The sequence below is a fragment of the Salvia hispanica genome, chromosome 2, assembly GCF_023119035.1.
Source record: "Salvia hispanica cultivar TCC Black 2014 chromosome 2, UniMelb_Shisp_WGS_1.0, whole genome shotgun sequence".
Taxonomy (NCBI): Eukaryota; Viridiplantae; Streptophyta; class Magnoliopsida; order Lamiales; family Lamiaceae; genus Salvia; species Salvia hispanica.
The window spans coordinates 19,296,322-19,315,480 of NC_062966.1; the positions used below are offsets into that span (position 1 = coordinate 19,296,322).

The following is a 19,159-nucleotide window of genomic DNA, read 5'->3' on the forward strand; positions in this document are numbered from 1 at the left end:
AAAAGGAAAGAAAGTAAATCTGGTAGTGATACTACCAACATAGCCAAAAACCTGCACAGGCAGCTGACATAGAGTACAATGGTGGATACACAGGCCACAGCCAACCATATCAAGAATTATAAAACAAAACATATCAAAAAGCAATTGGAAGCTGACATCACTCTAAATATTTCAAAATAAATCACTGCCATTTGGGTAGAATTTATTCAAACGAATGAAATACTTAGACATAATCAAATAAAAAAGAGATAATAAAGTAAAACGAAGAAAAATAATTAAATTACAAAACCAATCACTTAAAATGGAATAACATAAAATGAAAAAATCATTTATAATGGAATGGAGAAAATATAAAATTTGTGTACTATAAATCATAAAAATAAAATTGGAAAATCCTCATAAAAATTGAGAGCGTGTAGAAAATCGTCATTTGTTTGTCATTACACATAGACTAAAATATCCCTAAGGGCTAGAGGGTATTTTGGACACAAAAAAATTCCAAAATGTATAAAAATTTCATCCAGGACATCAAAGTCTAACGACATGTGAGGATATATTAAAAGTTTGAGTAACCGAATTTAATACGAATTCTAAATTTATGTACCAAAAATGTAGTTCACCCTAGTAAGATATGGAATTGCAATAATATTTATTAATACTTCATCCATCCCCAGAAACAGACAAACTTGTAAATGATACGAATTTTAACGTGCAATTGGTAAAATATGAGAGATGTGAGAAAAACTAAGAAAAATGAATGGAAAAGATAATGGAAGACGACTCATCCTTGGTCGGCACAGGATTTTATGAAAATTAACTTTGTGCGTTGAGTTTGAGATAATAAAGTAAGAGAGGTGAGATTAAATAGAGTTAAATGTATGTCTATTTTTAATAATGAGTCATCTTAATTTGAACAAATCAGAAAGAAAAATAGGTCATTTTTTGGTGGGACGGAGGGAGGAGTAGTAAAAAAACACTCCTCTCATCCCGCAATAGGAGTCATATTTGTTTATTGCACGAGTTTTAAGAAATGTAAAGAAAAATGGGTTGAATAAGTTGGTGGAATATGTGTCAACTTATATATATTAGTTTTATACCTAATAAAATGTGAGTATAATAAGTTGGTGTGACGTGATACCTATTTATCATTTATGGTAAAAGTGAAATAGGACTCTTATTGTGAAATAGGACCAAAATAGCAAAACAGAATTCTTATTGTGTGTGACATGGAGTAAAAATGTGAAGAGGTGAAGAAGAAATAAATGTTGGTAGAGGTGAAGTTGGGTGTTGGCGTTTCCAATGAAATGGCAGAGAGATGGTAACGAGTGAGATGAAGCCCCAATATTGTTGCAGGTGCTGCTGCTGCTCTTACTTGCATAATTGCATTCAGAAAGTACTGACAAGGGCATTCTTGGTATTTCACTTTATAATAGAGATTAATGTATTGGGATGAGAGATTCCATGATAACGTATCTTAAACCTGCCAAACTAAGTGAAGGCTTTGTCCTTTGTTGCCATTGGAGCTGCAGATTTTAAGCATTCCCATTTAAGCATTGCCTACTGAAACCCTACTACTCTACTGTCCTCCTCCTCTCCCCATTCAGTATTCATTCATTTTTTTTACTAAAAACCAAAGATGTAAACACATCCCATGATCTCAGCATTTGGCATGACAGCCTTCTGCAACACTCAACCTGAAACTCTTATTCATACAGACAACCCCATTATTATTGTTTCTATTAGAATTATTGAACCCAAAATTACAACATACTACTACTAGCTGGATGGACTTAAATTTACTACACATGTGTTTATGTGTTTATGTTTGTGTTGTGTGGAGTTCCAATAACATCAAATCAATTATCTTTTAGAGTGGCACAATGCCCACAGTAACTGATACAGGTAAAAAGCCTGACTCTTTCTATTGAAATATAGCCATCTCAATTCTGTTATCTTCTTATTTTTCAATTACTAATGCAATTACTACTAATAAATGGGGAAAACAACTTTTCCAACGGAAATGTGAAAATGCCAATTATAGTATTGACTAGGCAATTTCATAGCTTGTAGGGGCTTTAGCTGAATGAATTGATATACAGGAATGTCATCAACCCTTTATACATCTTGTACAGTACTGCTTTTACAACGGAAGTCTGTCATCAAATACTATAATTGATCCTTGAGCACTACACTATTCACTTTCCATTCAACACTATTCACTACAATGGTTATTACTACTCCAGTAGGAGTATTTCTTATTTTAATTTCTTTCATGCTTATAAAACTCGAATTAAATTTGCTTAATTATAAACAAAAATTATTAAAAGCGCATACTTGTAATGATCAAAACATTAGTACTACATAGCTAAAATAATTATACTATAATTTAAGTAGGACATCAACTTGTTCAGTTATACCCGACCGCCTAGTTACAAAGCCATAGTGCAAGTGAAAAAAAAGGAAGAATGTGAAGGTGTGAAAAATGTGTAAATCTATAGATGAAAAAAAAATCAGATTATAAAATTGAAAATAAATTAAAGCAAGTACACATGTTGCCATATGATTGGCCCACGAATGCGTGCTCAAGCACGCATGTGTGTGTTAATATCTTTGTGTTCATGACGTTTAAGCGCCACAGCAGTCCATAGTCTAAGAGTATAGCAAAATATCAAACAGAGTGAATTTATTAGTAGACGATTACATGACATAGTTGGGCAGAACACATTTATAAGGTAAAATTATTTCATAATTTATTCAGGTTTTTTTAAATGTTCGTTTGTAGCCTAAGACAAACGGAGTACCAATTTTAGAAGGCAAGTTGAAGTCGAAACTTGAGGAGTAACTGGACCATTACAATTGAGAAAAGAGGGAGAGCATAGGCAGCATTACTTGATGCATCCTCATTTGAACTATTGCCATGAAAAAAGAGATGATGTTGAATGGGATACAGAGAAAGATTTCAAGAAGTTTTTCCAATTATCTGCACTTTAAGAGCCAAGACTTGGCAATGGCAAGCATTAGAAGTCTCTGAAAACATCCCCATGACACTCTCTTTATTCATTGGATGGAGATACCAGTGGCTTTTTTTGGCATTTTAGCTGTCGTTTTTGGACCACATAACTTGTGTGTGTTGTGGGAATGCTTCCCTTTGATAGCGATTCACAGTCGCATTCATGTTTCTGGGATTCTCAACTTGTCCATTTTGTGATCGTGCCATTCATTAAAGAATTCGAAAGATGTCTAGTGTCATGAAATTATGTTGTATCCCCTCTGCATAGATGAAGTGGGTTACTTGGTTGGTGTCTATGGATTCCGTTTTACTATATTCTTCTGATAAAATAATTAATGCGACTATTTGCAACAAGAAAACAGATTTATCCATCAACCCAAACTAATAAAACATTCCCAATATTAGTAACAAACAATATAGTTGATGTATTTTAGCAAGAAATAACATTCTATTTCTTCAAATGTATATGTGTTGACTCCATTTCCACTAACTTCAATTTTTATTCTTTACACACTTTATGGCCACCAATAATATGGCCAAAGTAGCATCACACAATTACAACATTGGTAATCATCAACAACCTACCATGGGACTGAATCCCATTTACTTGTAATGAATAGTAGTATATGTGCAGAAATCCAATGAGATTGAATCAATTAACAATTATCAGTATCTCAGAGGAGAAGAGGTGGCACAATGCCCACAGTAACTGAAAATCTGATTCATGCAGCAAAGTGATTAAACATCTTGTACAGCAATAAATAAAGCCTGACTCTTTTACAGCATTATAGCCTTCTGAATTCTGTTATACTATCATCTTATCTTCAAGCACATCACATTTACAAATTTATTGGAACTAATACATTCATTATAATAGTATATGGAGTAAAAAAAACTTTTCAAACAGAATTGTGAAATGTGCCAATTATAGTATTGACTAGGCAGCTTCACAGCATGTAGGGGCTGTAGCTGAATGCATTTTAAAGAGGAAGAGGCAATGTCAAGCTTTCAAGGAGCTTTATGCATTTTGTACAGTGGTGCTTTTACAACCAAAGTCTACTATGGGATGTGAGTAAGTGTAAACCAAAACACTAAATACTATCAAAGATTCTTAACTTGAGAATTTATTAGTAGGTGTTTATGTTTATCTGTTGCCTTAAGACAAACTATCCATTTTTTAGGGCAAGTTAAACTTCAGTCCACATTTTTATGAGCTTTAAACTTCAGAATTAATTGGATTGTTACAATTCAGAACAAGGGTTTATAAAATGAAGAGGGATAGTACGCAACATCACTTGATATATTCTTACATTCTGCGTTTGTAACATGAAAAAGGATTTATTTGAACCTATTGCCATCATGCCATGAGAAACTAGAGCATGTGGAATGGGATAAAAATGAAGTAAAGTGGACTCAAGGTTATTAAGATTTCCAGAAGTTATCAGTTGATCTACATCAAGTCTCTCCATTTTCCAATCACCTGAAGGTTACCACACCAAAGAAGTTGAATTGAATTTATTAGAGCAAAGGCTGGAGAGTGGGTGCTCACACACCGACATCTGCTCATCCCCACTTTGTTAGACGGTTATCAAGCAGGCAAACATGTCTTACAATAGCTGCTAGGGTTAAGCCTCCAGAACCGGAGAAATCAAGACTGGGATTGTTTACTTAAAAATGACAAGATAATAAGGAAGAGAATACCAAGCAAGAGATATATTCCGATGTGCGTTTTAGTTGGCAACACACTACAAAGTACAATCTATAGCTTCATCAGCCCGAATCAGAGTGTATACAAATTACACCACCAAGACAGGAATCACTACATTCAAATTGGTACAATCCTACATCCAATACTATATCTCACACTTGCTGCATTAGAGACAACAAATCACCAACGAATACAGCAAGATGCAAAGTAGTATGTAAACAAACTCATCGTGAAAACAGTAAAATTCAACACTCCCTAGTCCCAACCAATGCATATACTATAACATAAACATGAAGGACAACACAATAACCAAACTTGTGGAATTTTAAATTCAGTATGTGAGGCTAAAGCTCTGGACACATAGCAAAAATTAACAAGAATTGACATTTTTCATCTATAAAGAGTTAAATAATCAACCCCAAAACAATCATATCATATACAAATGTGAAAAGAGTGGCAACTTACATAAAGCTAGGATGATCTTGATTCCACCATCTGCAGTCGCCTCTCAATCAACAGCGCATTGAACTCCCCATCACTAACCTTCAACATATCCGACAACGGCATAGAAAATCCATGCTCCATCAAAAGCCTGTGGCGCGGCTTAATCTTCCTCTCCAAGCTAAACGAAAAATACTGCGGAAAACGCTTAATTTCCACCAAATCCCCATTCATTTCCTTCAAGAAATACTCCACCTTGGGCACGTAATTACTCTCCACACTAAATGTCAACAGCCCCGGCGACCTCAGCACCATATTCCTTACTTCATCATACGCAAACCCTAGCCCCACCAAAAAATCAATCTTGGGCTTCAAAGTAAACTCGACGCTAGAAACCAGCAACATCGTGGTCTGAGCGGTCAATTCATTTGATCCCGAAAACCCCAATTCAGTCAGGAATTGAAACGCCGGTCTCAATTGAGTATCCGGATCGGAAACAAGGAGCCTAGGGCAACGAATTATCGCCTTCCTGATATCGGGAAATGGAATTCGGACAACGTTGATTAGAAAATCGAAAATTGGGTATATATCCGCGTAAGGATCGGCGGTGAGAAGCTGCGGGTACATGTCGAGAATGCGGCCGGCAGAGGCGAGCTCGACGCCCATGGATGAGAGGCATTGGGTGACGGAGAGGAGAGTGGAAATAGGGGCAGAACGGAGATTAGGATTTTTGTGGAGGGCTTTTGTGGGATTTACTCTCAGGAATTGGAGGTATCGTACCTTCTGTCGGAACCTCAAGCCGGGGTCGGCGGCGACGGCGGTGGTGGGAAGCAGGGTTTTGAGGTTATTTTGGGTATTTTTAAGTTTTGGAAGGATGGCGATTTGCATTATCATTTTCAGCGAAAATGGCTTCTTCTTTTTTTAATTCGAACATTCAAATAAAAGATAGCTTACGGATTGGGCCTATAATATTACTAAACCAGTTGGAACAAAATGGGCCTTTAAATTGATATGTTACATTAATTTTTAATTGACAAAAAAGAGAGGCTGATTAGTAAAAATGATAGATGGGCTTAATTAAGTGGGCTATGGGCCTTATTTCATCTATAGTTCGTGAATTTAAATGAGGAGGATAATTCTCATTGCTTGTTTTGGAATTTGGAGTTGCTAACGAAATAAATTATTCCAACATTTTTATTTTACTTATCTCTATATGCTCACCATTTTTATCATCGCTCCACTTTGATTTATGCTACCTCAAAAGTTGGTTGCATATTTTTATTTTAGATATCTCATTCTGATGGACACATTTTCTAATATATGAATATCAATATCTCTATTTATTCTTTTTTCACTAAGTCCAAATAATAAAAAAGAAATTATATATACAATATGGACAAAAGGAATATCATAATTAAGCATAGGTGTGAGAAGAATAGGAGAAAGTTTAGATTTTAGCGAGTCGCGGGGCTCGAGAGTCGATAGAGGCATGGCTCAGAGTTGAAGACTACGCATTCATTTGACTTCACCTTTTTTATGGATTTCACTTTCCAAGGTGTTGAATGCTGCTCATTACTCATTACCTTTCACCCATTTCACTCAAGCTCTTTTCTTATTAAGAACTAGTAACCGTCTGGGACAGCAAATACAAATAACTACTCCCTCCATAGTTCATCTCAACTAAATTATTATCTCTCTAATTTTTCAACACAATTTCTTAATCTTCATGCGCAAAAATTATAGCTCAACTTAATTGAAATGGGAGAGTACTTTTATTTTATCTGATTTAAAATCAAGTACTCCCTCATCACCAAACATCTCATTTTGCTACTTTCTTCCTTCCATCAATAAAAATCTTATTTACTTTTTACCATTTTTAGTATTAGACCTCTATATTCAACCAACTTTACCTTAATCACATTTCATTATAAAATTAATATTCCTTATGTCTCACAATAAAAGTCACATTTCACTTTTACCATTAGGTTTCACATTCCACTAACTCAGTTCATTTACATTATATTAAAAAACCATCAATATAAAAAAGTGGACTTCATATTTCATTAACTTTTTCAATCCACTATTTTTTACATGTCTTAAAATCTGTGCTCACGTCAAATGTGACTCTTAGGTATACAATAGTAGAACTCACATTTCATTAGCCTTTTTCCCACTCACTTTCTATTATAAGTATTTTCTAAAATTTGTGTCATGTGAAATGTGGACTTATAATTGTTGATGGAGGGAGTATACAAAATAAAAAATTGCTAAAATTAAATAATTTTGGACAAATCTCAAAGAAATATAAGAAAGAAACTTTTTAAATAAAGATAAGAAATAGAATTCCACGCGTTTTCACTTTTCTTTCTTGTTTTTGTATTTTAGCCAAATTATTTATGTGGTGGACATGAGATGCATATTTTAGCCACATGTAGGTGTCACTGTCCAAATTAGCCCACACATACACGATCAAATCTATAATCAATCTCCTTTTTTTGTGTTTTTGCAGTTACTAAACAGTTAGTTTAAAAATTGCAATCGCCAAAGAAGCATACTTAATAGAAAACGCGAATGAAAAGTATACGCAATTCATACCAACGAGGCAATACATGGTAGCAATGTCAAATTAAATTTTGTTAGTATATGATTTTCACGTACATTATGCAAAGTGAAACAATTATTAAAGTAAATAAGGCCAAAGAGTGATCATATTGATACATTGGTATCTATCTGTAATGAGAACACGTTGTGGCTGGTCATGGTCTCGAATTTCGACCCATATGGCTACCAATTAATACCAAATTTTATTCAAATTTCGATAGTCACAACACGAATTTGATTGTACCCACCATCAACATCAACTCATATGATAAATATGTCTGATAAAGAGTTCTGGTTTGGGGTGTGTGTTTGACAATTATACGTACAAATGTAAAATAGTTCTTGGTTCATGAAATTCTTATCTTAATTGGAATTGCAATGAATTGATGTTTCTTTTGAATATAATTGACCACGAATTTATGAAATCGATAGTGTATATTTATACCAATTATTAGCGATGGATGTAAGCTTAGATTAATATAGTAAGGTGAATCCGAGTACAAATCGTACTTGGTCTGGTTAAAGATGGTCCAATTTCACTACAACAAAAAATACATTTAAGGACATTTTTAATTCTATTAGGTACACTAGTTTGTGTGTCTAATTATATCACCAAAGCTTTATTAAGTGTTCTTATTGTTAGTGTTCCAACTAGTCCGCAGGAGCGGCGCAGTTGGCAATGGAGGGGAAGATCTTGCTGCAATGAGCCTGAGTTTAAATCTTACTATCGTCGTGTATTTGCTTTCATCTCTCAGGTACAAATGTGAGGTCTTGGGAGATGAGCTTTTGGCAGCCAGTGGGTTAAGGCCTCCCTCTTAACGAGCTACTGTGTACCCTGATTGAACACCATCACATGATGTCGGGCCGGAATGTGGGGAGCCGCCAAGGCGACATAATCATCTCTTTAGCGGCAATTGTTAGTGTCCCAACTAATGTTAGGGGACACATCCAAAGCCTTTGTCCTAGCGGCAAAGAGTTTAGATATTATTGTATGAGGTGCCAAGTTGACATCAGTTGTTACTTATAGAAGTTTATTTTTAAAAAAAATCTAAAGTTAGGGGACAAAAATAGAAACGTTTTAAATGAGCAAAAGAATAAGATAATTTGTCTCAATTTAGAGACACTTTCTATTGTGTCCTAAATTATATTTTAAAAAACTCAAACTCTAATAATTGTAACTTAATATTTGTGTCCTAAATGATACTCCCTTCGTCCCACATTATTTGAGGCATTTCTTTTCGGCACGGGATTTAAGAAAGTTATGTTTATTGAGTTAAATAAAGTAGAGAAGGGAATAAAATAAGAGAAAGAAGAGAGATTAAAGTAAAAGAAATAATAAAATAGATCTGATTAGATGTTTTATTTTTAGCCAAAAAGAGAAATGTCTCAAGTAACTTGGGACAATCTAAAAAGGAATACGACTCAAGTAACTTGGGACGGAGGAAGTAAGTTTTTTTTTAGTGTTTATTTAATACTTATACTATAATGTTTTTAAGAATTCAACATTTGTTCAACCTTAAATAATGTTCAAAACTCATGTAGTCTAGTGTTTGGGAAATACAAGGAAAATTATATTATTCCTATTTAACAGAAGATTCTGTTTGACTAGGTGATCATTTTGTCCAAAGAATGGTATTCGTATATCCAAGACCAGGTATTTCACTAACTTTAATTAATTAATCATTTAGTTTTGGTGAACTTGTTAGATCTAGTTTTTTTTGGAAAATTTAACTCAGAGTAATAAAATCTCTAAATATGAAAGATTGTTATGTCTAAAAGGCAAAGTTGTTGAATAAAATTTCAGGAGAAAATGTTCAGACGTAACAAGCTGGGCTATAGGTGAAGTATTACCTCATTTTGTCCCCGAGTATAAATTAATTTCTAATGAAATACTTGAATTTGTTATGAAACACTGTGTATTTCTCTTGAAAAATCATCAAATAAAAAATACATCTTGTCTTTCTTTTGGACACTAGATTTAAGAAAATGATGTTAGAAGATTTAAGTGGAGAAAAAATAAAGTAAAATAGAGAATAGGGTAGGGAAATAAAGAAAGAATAAAGTAGAAAGAAAGAAAAAAATAAAAGGAAGTAAAGTGTCAGGTTAATGGAAATGACTGTGGAATGAAATATGAATTGTTTACGGTGGGATGGAGGAGCAATGTATTTCATGAGCAATGGATTTGAAACTTAGATCGCAAATCAATCTACAAAAGATGAATGAACAGGTTATCTTTACGAGTAGTACTACTAATTTTGGAGAAATATTCAGCATTGGTGAAACCAAATTCCATAGTCTTTATGTTGGAGTATTATATAAATTTGCATAACCCTATTATTCATTGATGCAAATCTTCCCATAAATTGTAGTGCTTGATGGTCTTTTCATTTCTGTAATTACATTAATTTCAATTGATAACCTGTTTTTTTGGCTAAACAGGGTGCCGACACTATAGCCAGGCAAAGTTGGGCCTATAATGTTAATGTAGTTTTAGGTCCAAGCCCAATAAAAGCTCAATTAATTGTACCTACACCACAGTAAAGAGCCTCCAAAATCAAAATAAGTATTGAATTCACTCATTATTTTATCATTTTCAAAATAGGTCGTTCAAATAAAATTCAACAATTAAAAATAAACAAGAGAGGTGTAACAAGAAACAAGCCATTTCATTAAAATTTAATTACATATTGATCTTCAAAACAGGACAAAAATAGTAATATAAGCCTTGAATAGGAAGCGGGTGGTAATATATCCACCTCAGCCATCTTCTGCCTCTCAAGCGACAGTAAAATAGTTCCCATCAAGTTAGCAAAATTTTAAAAAATAAAAATAAAATTCCCAAAACAATAGCCTCAAGTCAAGAGCAAGAAAGAGAATCCCACCCCCACACATTCGTGATTCCCATTTCAACCCCAAAAAGACAAGGACCATTTAAAATTAGCCCCTTCTATTTCTTTTTTCTACTCACGCTACTACCTTATCTTATAATAACACTAGCAACCTAACTTAGGTGTGACCATATATTATAAATATAAAATTCATAGATAATTCAATTCAACGGAACTGAGCCCCGGAGTAGGTCTGGCCGAAGGACCACCCGGCAGGAGCCGCGTTGTTAGAGATGAGGGTGCGGCCGTCGCTGGTGGTGACCTTGAAGGAGAGGCTCTGGCCGTTGAGGTTGCTGTTGCTCTGCCAGTTCTGGCCCCAGTTCCTCGACATCGCCTGCCACCCGGTCCTCGACCCCTTGACCGACACCGAGTGCACGTCCCCGGCACCGCCGACGTTGGTGATGAGCACTAGGTTGAAGAAGGAGTGCCCATTGATGGTGAACCTAATTCCACCCCTTCTACGGCATGCTACCCTGCAACATTTAACACCATGTACAAAATTGTAAATAAAACTATTGTTTCAATTTCAATCTCAATTTCAAATAAAATAATTATACTAGTCCTAGTACTTTGTCACATGGGCAGTTGAGTAAATTTAGTATTTCCATACATCTGAGGGGCCTACATGTAAAAACTTAATTGGTTCCTAACAAACTCCACAATTTCTGTTAAAATTATTGGAAACTCGAGTAATATTCCAGTGTTTCACATCAAGCCATTAACGTGACCAAAAAAGCAAGACGCAATTAAAGGAGAAATCAATTAATTATAAAATAAAAATAAAAAGGAAAAAAATGTTACCGGCGGTAAGCGACGGGGACAATGCCGGCGCGGTACTGAGCAATGTGTTGGAAGACGGGCTGAGAGAGGTCGAAGTGGTGGAGGGGAGGGTTGCACCAGCCGCCGGCATTGTTGGGTAGGGCGTTGTTAGGGGGGCAGAAATTGGTGGCCGTGACCAGAATGGAACCTGGCAAGCAGGAGCGCCTGTCGCCGGCGCACCGGATCTCGTAGCAGGAACCGCAGCTCAGGCCGTTGTTGAAGAGAGCAGTACTCAGCGCTGCAGTGTTTGTACCGTAGCCCTGGCTGTACAGATTCCCGTACCCACAGGCGCCGCCTGTTCCCACAAATTCGGGCTCAGCTCACAAAAATTCAAATTAAAATGAAATTAATGTATGAAAAACATACCCATTGTTCCAGAAGCGTCGCTTCCTCCGTAGAAGGTTGCATGGGCGTTAGCCCAGCCACCGCCGTAGGCATTGGCAGCCGACGCCATTGCCAGAAATCCGGCAATGAAGAACCCGAGCAGAGGCATTGATTGATTTCTGGAGAGAGAGGTGGAAGTTGAAGTTGAAGTTGAAGTTGAGGAAAATGGGAGGGGAGAGTGGCGATATAAATAGGGGTAAAGTGCTTCTAAACTGCAACTGCTGTGGGGACCATATACTGTTGGGGGCTTAAACCACCCAACTCCTACCCCAAAATCGTCTTTTCACTCCCCCTCCCACTCCAAATTTCTTTTCTGCCCCTTTAATCACCAATATATAAGTTCTGTGTAAAGTAACATGAAAATACATAAGTTCAGCTCCCGCCACCATTACCCATTTCCTTCTTTTGCTCCATATAACGGATCCAGAATTCGAAAATTGAAGGGACATAATTATATATTTTTCAATTCTATATAATATTCAAGTATCGATTGCGCGTGACAATTATAACTGAAATAAATTATATAAATGAAATAAATACTAAAACATACACTGAGAAATAGGACAAGAATTACGAAATTCCAAGTGGGAATCCACCGATTTCCTTTCCTCTTGATTTAATTTCGCTTACTAGGATTAAAATCTATCAATTCGTAGCATGTGCATAGCAAAAAGACAATATGCCTCAAGCTGCATTTTCTATCTTGTCTTTTCTCTCCTTTGGTTTGATAAATTTCTTTTTGTTTTGAAAAAATTGATTTCTGGACTTTCCTAAAATGTGAATTCAATTTACTATTATTTACAAATTAATTACTTGGAAATACTAAAAATTGGTATAGGTTTAATTTACTTTTGGTTTTCGTAGCGGTGCAGAATTTTCTTCTCTTCATATGTATACTTATCTAGTTATCCTCCCTTGTCCTCCTTATTTAATATAGGAGTAGTAATTTGATAGCAATATTTTTCAGCCTCTTTTTTAGACTAGAAATTTGCATTGCGTTTGCACATAGATTTGGCTTACAGTCAAATATTTTTAGTCAGATGCTTTTAATTTGATATCTTATGCTGCTTTGTAGTACTACAAAATAAGAAAAATAGTGGCAGTGTGAAATGTCACCTAGATTGTTTCTTTCAAAATTTTGGAAATTTGATACACCTTGTCCCTTTGAAATTTCGAAAGTTGGTTAACTGCTTGCCATGATTAGTGGCATGACAAAGGGATATTAATTTTTCTTTGTGTATATAGGAAATGCTATGTATATTGTATTACTAATTAACTAGTAGGGTAAGAGCATAGAAAGGTTAATAGTGCAGTTTTTTTTAATTGATAACGGTTAACCATAACAAAAACTTTGCAATATAAGTATTATATTTAAATTTATCATAGCAAAGATAAAAATGATGAAAAATTGTAGTATGTCCAAACTCGATTGTTAAGTGTATAACTATAATTAGAAGAAGTACGTAATTACGTATAATAGGGAAGATTAAGATGGACTTGAGTTTTTTTATTCGTCTTCAATCGTACTGTTTGATCGTTAATGTGGACCGTAAAACCGTTTTAAGAGAGCTATATGGGAGAAGCTATACAAATTAAAATAAGAGCCCTCATTTCAAGTTAAGTTAAATACTCTTAATTACAAATGCATGAGAATATACATTTAGTGCCATAGGGCATTAGGGCTCAAAGCCTCAAAGTCATCCTAGTGAAAGGGGTCCAAGCAAATGCTATTAAGCTAATCTCCAATTTATAGTAGTATAGATTATTACGCCGATATTCACAACTCGATTCGTTTATATTTTATTTTTTTGGTCCCTCCCCAAATTATTGGTTTATTTTAATTCGGGTGTATTAAACTACATTAATCTGTGCATTGTTATTACTTATTATATATAGCTTAAATTAGTAATCTTTCCATCTACCTATAATAGGAATTAAGCAAATCATTTTCTCCTTATTTGGTGGCATATTTATTATCTTTTTATTCTTTTTTTCTCAATTCTCCTACATTCTTACTTTTTTTCCGCATAAATTACCTCTCGTATCACACAACCTTGAATAAACTTACACTCATCACAGATATAATTTAGTTAATTAATTCGATTAATAATGCGTTGGTCACTAAGTAAATTACACAAATAACACCAGCCCATATGTTAGAACTTAGAACAATCTGAAATGACAACTCTATAATTTTAGATTACCTTTTAATTTTATTTATTTTTTAATTCAACATTCACTTATATTCATGTTTTACCAAATGACTAAAAAACATACACAATATCATTCACTGTCGTTGCGAGTCCTCACAAGTTGGATTTTCCCTCTTTTATAATTTTATTGCCTCAATTTTGATTTGGTCATAATTTTAAAACGTGGGAAATAACTACAACAACATCAACCTTCATAACTTTTTCATCCAATTTAAAAGTTCATTGAAGATACAAGAATTCGACAAAAATTCATGATTTTGAGGCTAATGCTAGGGTATAAACAGAAAAAACATGTTTTTTGCTGTTTGGAGAATAATTGAACAAACAAATTGTTCTTCAATATTGCAGACCAATTAGCATACCTTAGATTATAAAATATCGTTCAGTTGGTACCTTGTAGAAGTAATATTAAAAATTCTAAACTTAAATCGATGCGAACAATCTATCGTGAATAGTTACTAGTCGTGAATAGTTACTAGTGTGAATATGAAATTACTCATATAATGAATTTTTGAATAGCTGATGATAAAGGTTGAATGCCCCTACTGGAATATTTCAAATGGCTGGAGGGAAAATGTGGGTAGATTATTATGAGTAGGCGCATCATAAGTCATAACTAGTGAAGCAATAAGTGTCATTAAATACCAACTGAAAACTTTTATAGATTTTTCAATATCATAATAGTGCCTAAAAAATAATTGTAGTACATATTAAATATCGTAGCAAATATTAAAAGTATATATTAAGTGGCGAGAGTCTGGTTAATTAATTTTAAATTCAAATACTCCATATGATATAGCTAAGCAAGATATGGTCGACAGTTTAGATATTATAATAGAAAATGGCTTCTCAGACTTGATTTAGGGAAGATTGCCAAATCTGCATGGAAAATGAGATGTGATTAATGACATGCATGCTTAAATTAATAGGAGTATAATGCGTCCGTGATTCTCGCTATGTTAATACATTGTGTTTTTATAGTGAGTGTTGTGTTGTGTAGTGAGAGCACATCAATTCTCGTTTAGTGAGTGTTGTGTAGTGAGAGCACATCAATTTTTTTTTATTGTAGCAAGAAGTTGGGATATACTCCCTCCGTCCCGCTTTAGCAGTCCCATTGACTTTTCTGCCATATTTTTGTAAAAATGATAAAAAATAGTTAAAGAGGAGAAATGGTAAATTAAGAGAGAGAATAATATAGAGAAGAGTCTTATCTACATTATTGTCTCTCTTACTTTACCATTTCTCTACTTTAACTATTTTTTATCATTTTTACAAAAAGAGAGCAGAAAAGTCAATGGGATTGCTAAAGCGGGACGAAGGGAGTAAAATTTTGGTACTGATTAGAAAGTAGTAGTATTATTATAACAACAATATGTAAAATGTTGTTAAATTATATATTGGGTGATATATTTAGAGATTAACCCTAGTTATAAGTAAGGTTAACATCTTTTTCCGATGGATTAATTCTCCGATGGCTTTGTTATTATTGTATTTTTTTTTTACTCTAGTCTAATCGTCTTAATAACATACCTCTAAATTTATCCAAGTGGGCTAAGTAATTATATGCATGTGTTTCTGTTATTATTATGTAAACTTCAATGTACAAATTGTTTAATTAGACAAGTTGAAGAGATGAAGTCAGCTCTCTGTCCTTGCAAAATGTACATGAAATCCAAAATTAACCTGCCAAACGCTAATTCAGCATGAAAGAAAGTTGACTAATAGTAGTATATGGTGAAGACTATTTTATTATGCTGCAATTTGTGCAAATGGGAAGCTATGGATCAACAAGTGGACTATATAGGTCAAATATTTGGATTATTACATGTATAATGATATGTTGTCGTCATAAAATAAAACAAAACACAAAAAGTGTAACTATAATTTCTGCTGCTAAATTTTATCTTGGCAGTGAAAAATTGAGTGCATCAAAATTATTTATGAACAATAGAATTCCGTACTAGTATAATTTTGTCGCATTTCTATAATTTTTTTAATAAGCAATGGCTTATTATGAACATCAGATTGACACACATACATAAACATAAAGTTGACACGCGTTTCGGAAAATTGGTAAAATCTGGAAGTAATATATTTAATGTGTGATAGTTGTACATATTTTGTCTTTTTTCAATTTCATGTATTTTCCAAGATTAGTAAAGCGAAATGTGGTTGAATTCAACCGGCGCCGAAGCCGGATTTAATTTCCTTTTCTTTTCTTCTCCTCGTTCATGTCGCCCAAATTAATCCAATCCTTCTTCGCTCTCATTATTTATTTGTTGTTTAATTAGTAGTGGGATTACTTATTAAAGATTGAATTTTTTCTTTTAATCCAAAATAGTTGCAAATACTCTATATTTTAGAATTCGGTGGATGAACGATTATAGAATTGCAGACTTTTAGATAGTGTATACACCAAATTATCATTAAAAATGAAAAAGAAAATGTCATTGATAAACAGAGGCAAGGGTAATTTAGAGAAATAAAAAATTCTGACAAACGCGGGAGTATGAAAGCGACTAGGAAAAGGCTTTAACGGCGGAGATGGAGCAGCTGCACATGCACGAATTTGCCTGCACATGCATTCCCAGCTTCTACTTCCGTGAACAAAATTGTTTTTGCTCCTTTTTTATTTTCCTCAAATTTCCCCTTTCCGCTTTCATTTAAGAGGTTTATTATATAACTAATTAAACAACCACCAATTCAAATATATTGTACTCCAATTAAAATTAACTAATAGTATTTCAATAATTAAAATTTTATGGAGTATATAATTTCAACACATAATTTACAACACTAGATTATAGTCTATTTAAGATATTAGTATATTATATCCTATAAAATAGTAGTTCTATATGATATGGTAAAAAAATAGTAATTGATATCTTCTTTTTGGGAATTATAAGTACATCTAATACAATTTTGAATATAAAGATACAAATACAACTGAATATGCACGGCTATCAAATGCCAAAATATTCCAAAAACGTCACCGAATACTATAGTATATTCCATTTCATTATTAAAAAGGAACAATCGAATAAACAACTTGGCTATATGATATGTACATCAGTACATATAAATACGGGATTAAGTTATTCTACAAGCAAACGATTCTTAAACTATTAAATTAAGAATCATTTACAACTTTTTGGATCATAAAGAGTTCTGGTAAATTTATAATCTTATTGATAAATTCATGAATCATGGTTCAAATTCCAAACGTCACAAGTTTTTTTGTTTGTTGAATTTATACAATTTCCCACCAAATTTATATATGTTGAATAACAAATTAATTCGTTTCACGGTTTTATTATTTTATACAACAAAGTGACGAATTTATTGTAAATTTTATTGCAAATAATTCAGAAACTATAAAATTTTTCTATACTAGGAGTACCTGTTTTGCATTGGCCTTTGGCCCCATCTGTTTTGAATTTCACGAGAACGAAGATCTGCAATGCCTTGTCTCTTTAAAATTTACCCTTTGTGATTTTAACATTATAATTGATTGGACAAAAATTCAGAGCCGGACACTTGTAGCCTTTAGGGTATACTATATTTATTAGACACTCTAAAAAAGTACAATAATTATCATAGTCCTAATAAATTTATTTTTGTTAGATACCAAAATTTTCGATGATTTGCCAACCTGTTATTGGTCCAGGTCCTAGATCATGGAGTATATTAAGAAGTGTAGTTTTTGTTTGAATTTATTGGAATTCATCAAGAAAAAGTGATTATAAACACATCAATCTAAGAAATGATCAGTAAGCATATCCTCATTCGTTATATGATACCGATGGAAAGACTAAAGATATGGTATATGGTCGATGGTATCATTGTTTAGGCGTTTACATGAAAATGTCTTTCCGTTTAAATAATTACTACTATCATTTATCACTCCGTCCCCGATTAGGAGTCACATTTTGACCGGATACGAGTTTTAAGAAATGTAAAGAAAAGTTGTTGAAAAAGTTAGTGGAATGTGGGACCTATTTTTTATATTGGTTTTATAATAAAATGTGAGTGAATTGAGTTAGTGGAATGTGAGGCCTATTTACTATTTATGGTAAAAATGGAGTGTGGCTCTTAATTGGGGACGGACCGAAATGGAAAAGTGTGACTCTTAATCGGGGACGAAGGGAGTAATACATAAAATTTTAATTTTTTTCATTTAAGTCAGGTTAGGAAATTGCACATTATAAAAAATTTGTGATTTTAATACCCCATCCAAAATTCATAAGAAATAGTACTATCAAAACACCCCAAATTTATAAAAGTTAAGGTAATATCCCTTTTAATGATGAAAATGAAATCATGTAGATTTGTTAAATGTCAACAACCTTATCTTCTGTTAAATTTCCTAAACGACCCTATTTGCCACCAAAATTCTCGTTTTGACTACTTTAATTTTAAAAGCAACTCTTGGTGTAACAAAATTGAAAATTGTGGATGTTTGAGAGCATCCACAATGGTTGGATGAGTGTCTGCACTAATGATCGCCACATTAGCATTTCTTAGTATGACATTTCCTTCTATAGGAGTTCTGCCCTAGTGTCCATCCTATCAATTAAAACTCATTTTGCATTTAATTTTTAATATTATTTTTTAATTTTATTTTCAATTACTAAAACACCAAAATACTATTCCCTCCGTCCCAACTAAGTTGAGTTTGTATTCCTCTTTGGGATGTCTCAACTAAATTGAGTCATTCCATTTTTTAACAAAAAATAAAACATCCACTGACTCTTACTTTATTCAACTACTTGTTTTACTTTCTCTTTATTTTTCCTACTTTATACCTTTCTCCTACTTTCCAACACAAAATCTTAATCTCCGTGCCCAAAAGTTATGTCTCAACTTAGTTGAGACTGGGGTATATTATATTAAATACTACAAATTTTAAAAAGACACTATATTACTTTAAAAAAAACTACATTACTAAATTTTAAAAAACCTACACTAGTCATCTAAATCTAACTTCTTGCTCAAATTCTCGATCATCTTCTCAAGCCTCGGGCGGGCGACCGGATCGGTGGTATTTTCTAGAACGGAACTAACTCAGTCTCTGAAATGATAGTGGACCCTACAG

The 19,159-nt window shown here is 33.5% G+C and overlaps 2 protein-coding genes across 7 annotated transcripts; both read right to left on the minus strand.

Moving 5' to 3' along the window:
- Positions 1-2,680: 2,680 nt before the first annotated feature.
- LOC125203262 (transcription termination factor MTEF1, chloroplastic-like) lies at positions 2,681-6,052 on the minus strand. 6 transcript variants are annotated; one of them, XM_048101569.1, is made up of 2 exons: positions 5,184-6,052; positions 2,681-3,270 (listed from the first exon to the last, which is right to left on the minus strand). In XM_048101569.1, the coding sequence occupies exon 1, from the start codon at positions 6,045-6,047 to the stop codon at positions 5,190-5,192; it is 858 nt and encodes a 285-aa protein (XP_047957526.1). In that variant the 5' UTR covers positions 6,048-6,052; the 3' UTR covers positions 2,681-3,270; positions 5,184-5,189. The 6 variants fall into 6 exon arrangements, with proteins under 6 accessions (XP_047957526.1, XP_047957530.1, XP_047957527.1 ...); XM_048101573.1 differs by lacking the exon at positions 2,681-3,270 and adding an exon at positions 3,487-3,727; XM_048101570.1 differs by lacking the exon at positions 2,681-3,270 and adding an exon at positions 3,739-4,490.
- Positions 6,053-10,407: 4,355 nt separating this feature from the next.
- LOC125205591 (expansin-A1-like) lies at positions 10,408-12,019 on the minus strand. The gene is made up of 3 exons (XM_048104629.1): positions 11,834-12,019; positions 11,450-11,762; positions 10,408-11,121 (listed from the first exon to the last, which is right to left on the minus strand). The coding sequence occupies exons 1-3, from the start codon at positions 11,958-11,960 to the stop codon at positions 10,815-10,817; spliced, it is 747 nt and encodes a 248-aa protein (XP_047960586.1). The 5' UTR covers positions 11,961-12,019; the 3' UTR covers positions 10,408-10,814.
- Positions 12,020-19,159: the final 7,140 nt, after the last annotated feature.